Source organism: Budorcas taxicolor, chromosome 22 (assembly GCF_023091745.1).
Source record: "Budorcas taxicolor isolate Tak-1 chromosome 22, Takin1.1, whole genome shotgun sequence".
NCBI lineage: Eukaryota > Metazoa > Chordata > Mammalia > Artiodactyla > Bovidae > Budorcas > Budorcas taxicolor.
This window is the reverse complement of record NC_068931.1, coordinates 5,754,884-5,762,656: the sequence shown is the minus strand read 5'-3', so window position 1 is coordinate 5,762,656 and position 7,773 is coordinate 5,754,884. Positions and strand designations below refer to the sequence as shown.

The 7,773-nt window shown below is 53.0% G+C and overlaps 1 protein-coding gene across 1 annotated transcript; it reads right to left on the bottom strand.

Annotated features, from left to right (window-relative positions):
* Positions 1–2,436: 2,436 nt before the first annotated feature.
* On the bottom strand, positions 2,437–7,427 carry CBLN2 (cerebellin 2 precursor). The gene is given in 5 exon segments (XM_052660538.1): positions 2,437–2,634; positions 2,870–2,989; positions 5,749–6,202; positions 6,204–6,238; positions 7,419–7,427. Coding segments are annotated over 5 exon segments (816 nt in total).
* Between the last annotated feature and the right edge of the window lie 346 nt (positions 7,428–7,773).

The window sequence follows — 7,773 nt, the reverse complement described above, 5'->3', positions numbered from 1 at the left end:
CTTTGTTTAAAACTGAACAGAAGGTTAGGAAATGAAGGAAAGAGGACTAAATAACTGAGGGCTAGAAAACAGAGGAAAATCTTTGCTACCATCCTGCTGTGTGTATTACCAGCATTAATAAACAATGCTCTAGTCAGAATTACGTCTTCTATTCAAAGAGCCAAAATACCCCAAATGCTTTTTGGTTGATGTTTTTTGTTGTTTTTTCCTCTTACACAATGTAACAGCATTTTTATTCAAATCAAATTCTGCATCCTGTTATATTCTTTCTTCAGTTATGGCTAGCCCAACTGTATTTTTTCATGTATAATTGAAAATGAATCCCACCTTCATCCACATCTTACAAACAACTGATGCAATCTTCAAATGAGTTTCTTGTATATCTGTTCTCTCTGATTGAAATATTAGATTGGACCTTGTACTACACTGAAGATTAAATGTGATAGAAGCAGATTGATATCCATAACATCTTTTTAATGCTGTCTTTTTTACCTAATACTGTTAGAATTTGAAAGTGTTAAGTCACTTTCCAACCCCATGGACTGTAGTCTGCCAGGCTCCTTCATCCATGAAATTCTCCAGGCAATACTACTGGAGTGGGTTGCCATTCCCTTCTCTAGGGATCTTCCCAAGCCAGGGATCGATCCCTGGTCTCTCACACTGCAGGCGGATTCTTTAGCATCTGAGCCACCAAGGAAGCCTTTGTCACTTAATGCCTCCTCCTAAACTTTTCTGTGTGAAAAATAGATATTTAAGGATGCACTATCCATCTGGACCCCAGCAAGATACACATAAGTTAGTGTGTGTTCTTCTGTGTATTTTCTAAAGTGTAAACAGTATGGGTTTGATTCCCCATGCTCCTGAACCTTGGCCTTTCCTTACACGCATTTTGAGAGTTGGGAGGTTGAGCTGGAGGGAGACAGCAAGCCAGACATCAAACCCATTTATTCGGAATCTTAAATTATGACTTTTTATCATCAATATTTTGGTTACATTGTTACACAAAGGACAAATTAACATCCGGTTTGAGGTCTCTTCGATTGCTTTGGGATCAGTGCCATTTCCTTGGCGAAGGAATCCTGCACCCGTCAGCTCTCAGCTGTGTTTAAATAATATTGTTGTATCAGGTGCCAAACAACGAGAATTTGGGAAACTGCTTCTAGGGAGCCTCTGTCAATAACCTTCAACCACTGTGATTTTCATGCGGCTTCCCCGCCAGGTGCTTGCGGAGTGTCCCCACCCTCTGCCTGCGCAGATCAGAAGAGGATCCTGAGGGGGAAGAACTAGTTGGTCCCGTTGACTCTGAGGCACCTGACCGTGGTGTGCTCACCCGGACGTGGAGCCAAAGGGGCAAAAACACGCTGCCAGGAAGACCCAGTTGCGCTTGGCAAAGAGACCACGTGATTGGGAACTTGGTCATCATAGCTTCCGTTCTCATCTGACATGATCCAGGCCACCCAGCAACATCCGTCTCTTAAAAGTATTCCAAAACATAAAAAAAAAAAAAAAAAAAAATCCAGGTTGGTACTTCCAAAAGTGTCTCTGAGAGAGTCTCTTTTAAAGAATAAGCAGAAGTGTCTGTCTGTCATTTTCACTTCGCTCTACCTTCCGTTTGGTCTCATCCAAAATACAGAGTTATTTTTTTGTTTTGTGTTGTTTGGTCTCCTCCAGAAATCCAACACACATTTTTCTCTCCCCACCCCGGCACAAAAGATAAAAGCAGGGGTGAGGAGGAGGAGCTGTGTGTGTGAAGAAAAGTAAAGCTTCTTGGGGGGGATGGGGGAAAGAAAACCCACACACACACATACACAAACAATACAAAACAAAAGCTGCAGTCCAATCGTGCAAAATTTGCTTCTCCGGATAAAGCACTTCTTGATACAATGTCCCCTTCCCCCTCCCGAGGACTCCCATCCACCAGGGGTGGGGGAAATACAGCATGAAAGTGAAGCCATTCTTTTTCTTAAGGCTGAACAGACACACAGAGAACAAGTTTCAAGGGCTGTCGTGTGGGCAGTGAGCAGCGGGGCTCTTGCTTTGAGCCCAGCCAGCAGCCTGCGATCCATCCCGGGGTCTGCGGCACCTCTCCCACGGGGCTAACAATACCACGTACAAACAACAGAGGAAAAGTCAATGGTCCCGACAATGAAATCCCGTATTGACTTTACAATCACAGGTACAAATTGCTCAGATCGATCATTTCATTTCTCCTTAAGACCGTGTTGTCTAAAATCCATTAGGGGCCGGGTCGCCGAGGAATGGTCAATATTCAGAGAAAATGCTGGAGGTTCTGAAGGAAGCCGCTCTTCTGTCACCACAGTCCGATGGAGGAGGATGGAAACAAGTTGTCCTGTTCCAGCAAGTTCGGGGGGTTAGGAAGGGTGGGTTCCTAGGTCCAGACAGCCGTGTCCCCACCGTCCAGGGGAGGCTCTGCGTTTATAGCGGGAAAACCAAGAAGCCCGAGAACGTGGAGTACTTCCAGCCCCCCATAAGGTTGCCCCTCTCCAGTTTGAGGTGGACTTTGTCCTCTCTCTCCATCAGCAGCAGGACGCCGTTGCTGGCCGCTTCTCTGGTGACGTCCTGGTCTCCGGCGAACGCCGAGATCACCGGGTAGCCGTTCTGCATTAGACTGACCTACAAGGCAGAGGGCAGAGCTCAGCCGATCACAATGGACCCCAATCCCATCCGCTTCTTCTCGTCTCACCCACCCCCTACCCTGGGCACAGAGCCGCACGTCCAGGGGAGCTGACCCAGAGGACTGAACTGTTCCCCAGAACCCCGCCAGGCCCCCTCCCTGACCCTCCCTATCTCATAGAAGGTGTGACTATTTGTCCAAAGCCAGGAGGGTCCAGCTGTCCAAGTGACCCACCTGGATGGTCTGTCTGTTGTACACTTTGACCACGTGGAAGCTGAAGCTATATATCCCTTTTCTCGGGGCTACAAATATACTGGAGGCGAGATCAAAATGGTTGCCAATATTTACTAAGACCTGGAAAAGAAGAAGGAATAGGACACACACATAGCAAGCCCCTCCTCAGTGTGTTTCTATCAGACTCAACAGACCACCCCCAGCAGTCCCTTTAAGAGCTGCAGGACTTCCAGCAGCACGTGCTCAGGGACCCGGTACCCCTCACCCCCCAGGAAGCAAGAAGCCCCCAATTAAACATCCTGCAGCAGGAATTGATTTCCTAATGGATGGTACTTTAGAAGGCTGTCTCTCTGCAGAGTGTAGTATATTTATGTGTTGACAACAATGGCTACACATGGTGGCTGTTGTGGGGTGGGGAAGAAAGATAACACAAAAGACAGTCTGGTAAGCAGATGATCTGTAAACTGAGACTGTTCGAGGTTTGTGGGATTCTGGGGACCTGAATGAGAAGCTTGGACCAAAACAGAGCTCTGCCCTGAGTGGGAAGAGAAAGGATGGTGAAGTAAAAGGCCCATTACCTGAGTTAAATTCCATCAGATAAAGCTTGGGATGAGCTCTGTGTGCTTCTGGAGGGAAGGGATGGTGTGAGGTTTTGTCTCCCAGCCCCAGGCACCGCCCCTGGCAGCACACAGCAGGTAGGTGTTCAATAAACACTGCTGGGTGAATGACCACAGTCCAAACACTGGCTGTGCCCATCTCCCCTCACTTTCTCCCATGTGAGGTGTCTAGTCCCTAAGCTGGGCTGTGACCTCATGCTCAGAAGCATCAGTAACCACCCGGAGAGGGGAGAGAAAGGCAGCCTGACACCCTCAGCTCAAATTCCACAAAGAGCAAGAACAATGACAAAGTGAGCCACGAGACATGATATCACGTGACCCTCCAGATGCTATTTCTCCAATAAAAGATGGATGGGAGTGACTGGAGCAGAAGGTCCCCCTTTACGAACAGATTTCCCTGTCAGATGTTCAAGGTTCATCCCTGTCTGGACCCCACCCCTCCTCACCCACAAATGCACAACCCAGTTAAAATTATAAAATGGCCCCGCCTCGTGTTCTCAGTTTTTAAAACACAGAGCCCGCAACAACAGCAGAGCCCTAGATTAGAGACCCTGTCATCTGTTCAAAACACAAATTCGAACCATACCCTTGGCTGTTATTTCCTACACACTCATCACAGATGGATCACACGCGGCTCCCAGAGCCACGCCACTGGGAAGGCTGGGAGGGCTGGGGAAGGCGCCACATCAACTTCTTCAAGGAGCTCTGAACACACTTGAGCCCCTCCTTGACTGCAGGGCTCAGAGACACTCGGGCGCTGTTGTTAAAGATGGGGAGCTTCAAGATACAAGTCCTCCTCCCTCTGAGGCTGTGTCCCGTCTGCCTTACAAGTCTCAAAGAACCAAGCCTCCTCCTCCAAGCCCTTGGTGCTGCTCCCAACTCAATGACCTCAACTCTCTCACCTCCATGTCTAATTCAGGAAACTGGCAAATTCAAGGCCCTGCTGTAGAGGAACGAACACCCACCAGCCCCAGAAAAGCCGGTTTCAATTCCTCCCTAACTGGTGCATGACATCATTTCATCTGCCCTGTCATAGTTGGCTCATCTATAAAATGAAAATCCTACTACTGCTTACGCCATGTACATCACAGAGTTTTCTTAACACCCAAATGAAAGGACGATGTATTATAAAAACACTGTGGAAACTAATTCACTGTCTGCTTTCAGTTCAGTTCAGTCGCTTTTGGACATAATTAAAATAAACACATGCATGTCTCATAAAAAAAAAACAGATTAAAGAGAGACATCCCTTTGTACACACCTCTCCAAATTTCAAATACATAATCCTTAACAAGGATTAAAGCAAATGAAGACATTGGCATAAAATGAGGTGTTGGTCTGTGCAGTTGGGTCCTCACCCAGGTCAGCAAGCTGGTTACCAGAAAGAAAGGGACTCAAACAAGTGTGCTCAGTGAGGCCGGAACTCCAGGAGGGAGGAGTTGTGGCCAAATGAATGGGATGATTAGGCAAAGTTTGGAAACCTGTTTGTTCCTGAAAAACAACAAAAACCAAGGTAGGGAGAGAGGGGAAGGTGAGGACCTTTAATCCTGGGCAGCAGTGACCCAGAGAAGGGGCTGCCAAGACCTGATCACATCAGGGGCCCTTCTGTTTTGAAGGGACTGGGAGCTGGGTGGCTAAGGCAATTCCATTGATTCCATATTTGATACTGACCTGCTGCGTTTACATGTTACGTTGTATATACTGCATTTGCCACAGATCGCATTTTATATAATCACACTATGTTTCGTTCTGTTTCTGTACAACCATGGCTGCTATTTCCCCACACTCTTCCCCACTTATTTCTCTTGAAGTTAAGCATCCTCTCTAGGATGCATTCCGAAATAAACAGTAGGTACTTCTCTGAGCCTAGGCTGAGACCTTCGGAGAACCGCCCCCCCGCCTCCCCACCCGGGGGTTAGCGAGGAGAGTTTAAATGTACTCGGTCTCTAAGTGGCCAGCGAGGGGGACAGGAGCCCACCCCCCCCAAGGACGGCCCCAGCTCCACCGAAAACCGGTTTCTCTTTGGAAATGTCCATCAGCTCTCTTAGCTCAGCGGGACGCCCAGCTCCACAGGACTATCGGTCATCCGAGTGCCAACCGAGCTGATGAGTTATTGAGCAGCGACAGTGTGAGAAGGAGAGCTCACGGGAGAAGGGAGAAAGGCAGGGCAGAGGGGAGGGGAGAGCCTGGAGCTCCGCGTCTGGGAAGCCGGCCACCCAGCCACGCGCCCGGCGGGAGGCGAGGGCAGGTCCGCGCGCTGACCTGATCGAAGTAGATGGTCATGGTGCGGTTGCTCATCTCGGACGGCTCGTGGTTTGTGCTCCGCGTGGCGGAGAAGGCCACCTTGGCGCTGCCGGAGCGCACCGAGATGCCCAGCGAGGAGGTGACGGCGCCGTCCGCAGACGGGCTGGAGTCGCACACCACCAGGCACTTGCCCTCCAGCACGATGGGCTCCGTGTCGTTCTGCGCCCTCACCGGGCAGCCGGCGGGCAGCAGCAGCAGCAGCAGAGCCAGCGCCGCCCCCAGGCCCGAGCCGCAGCCGGCCGGCTCGCGCAGCGCCCCCCGGCGCCCGGGCATGGTCTGCGGCGGCCCCCGGGGGCCCCGGCCGGGCGCCGGCATCCGGGCTGCGGGCGCGCGGAGAGCAGGAGGGCGCGCGCGAATGCGCGGGGCCAGGGCGAGCCTCCTCTGGCCTCGGTCCCCCGCTCTGATGGTCAAGGCCAGGGTGGTCCTTAGAAGGAGAGCGCCAGCGGACCTGTCAGGGCAGAGAAGCCAAACCCCGAGACGGGGGGTGAAGCTGCGTTGGAAGGAGGTGCGGGGAGCAGTTCAGGCGGCGCTCGGGGCCCCTCCCGGAGGCAACCCTCTGGGCCCCTTGCACTGCTACCCCCTCCCCAACTTGCACAACAGGTCCCGAGAAAGGACGGGCGCCCCGGCCGGGGCAACCCTGGAGGCTCCCGGGGAGGGGCGCGCGCCGGGGGTGCGGTCGGGGACGGGGCTCGCCATGCCGCAGGGCCTCATCAATAATGACAAGGTCGGGGACCCTCAGGGACGCGCTCCGCGCCACCCCCGGCCCATTCAGCCCGTGGCAGAGGGGGACTCAAGACGCAGGCAACGGAAAAATCCACTGAGCCTTAACCGCTCTATTTTCAGCAGCATTTTTTTTAAGCCACACCAAGAACCCTTTTTCTCTTCTCTGCTTTCCATTCCATCCTCTATTTCTCCAACCTAGAGTTTTTTTTGTTTTTGTTTTTTTAAGCAATACATTTACACAAGGTCTCAGCCGTTTTCCACCCAAAGAACAAGTCCCCAGGAAGCTCCTTAGGGTGAATAATAAGATTAAGACAGGAGAAAAAGAACAAAAACAAAAAGCCCAAAGACAGGGATATCCTAAAACCAAGCAACCGCTTCCCACGTCCCGGCTGTCGGCTGCGAGCCGCTCCGGAGAAGCCCCTCGCATCCCCCTCTCTGGCGCAGGACCGGAGGTTTCCGGCGGTGGGAACCCCAAGCTCGGCTTCTCTGCAGCTTTTGTTTCCAGACTCCAGGGGCTCCTCTCCCGGCCAGGAGGCAGCCCTTGCCGCTCTCTGCCAACTTACGCGCCTGTTCGCACTTTCCATCGGGCCCCATCTTCCCCCACTAAACTAGGCAGATCATTTCAATATCCAGTTGAGAAACCAAAAAAAAAAAAAAGCAAAGAAACCTCTCAGCTCGCCGCCCACAGCCGCCGAACAACTCCTCCGGCTGTCCAAACAATCTTTCTAAGAAGAGACAAGTTGTTTCTCCACGGGCAGCCTCCCTCCTCAGCCCCTGAACAGGACGGTTTCCAGCAGCTCTCCCGCTCTCCCCGCCCAGACGCAGACCCGCGACCGTCCTCGTGGAAACGGACGCACGGATGCGGTGAACGCGCGGATCGCGGAGGGCAGGTCGGGTCGGGTTACCTGGAACATCCATGACGAGCGAGCTCCGCTGTCCGCCAAGTTTTTCTGCTCGGAGAAGACGAGCCGGAGCTGGCGGGAGGAGACACCGAGCGCGACCCTTCTCCCTGCGCGCGGCCAATAACCGCCCCGCCCCGCCGCGCCGCGCCGCGCCGCGCCGCTTTCCCGCGCCGGCCGGCGCCCCACCCCGGACCGGCCGGCGCCCTGCACCCGCTAGCCCCGCGCCGCGCCCCACCCCGCGACCGCCCCGCGGTCCGCACCGGTACCTTCCGCGTCCGCTCAGCCCGGCGCCAGCACCGGGCCCGCACCGCCCGGGTGCCCGCAGCTGCCTCTTTCCACCGATCCCCTCGGTCCCAGC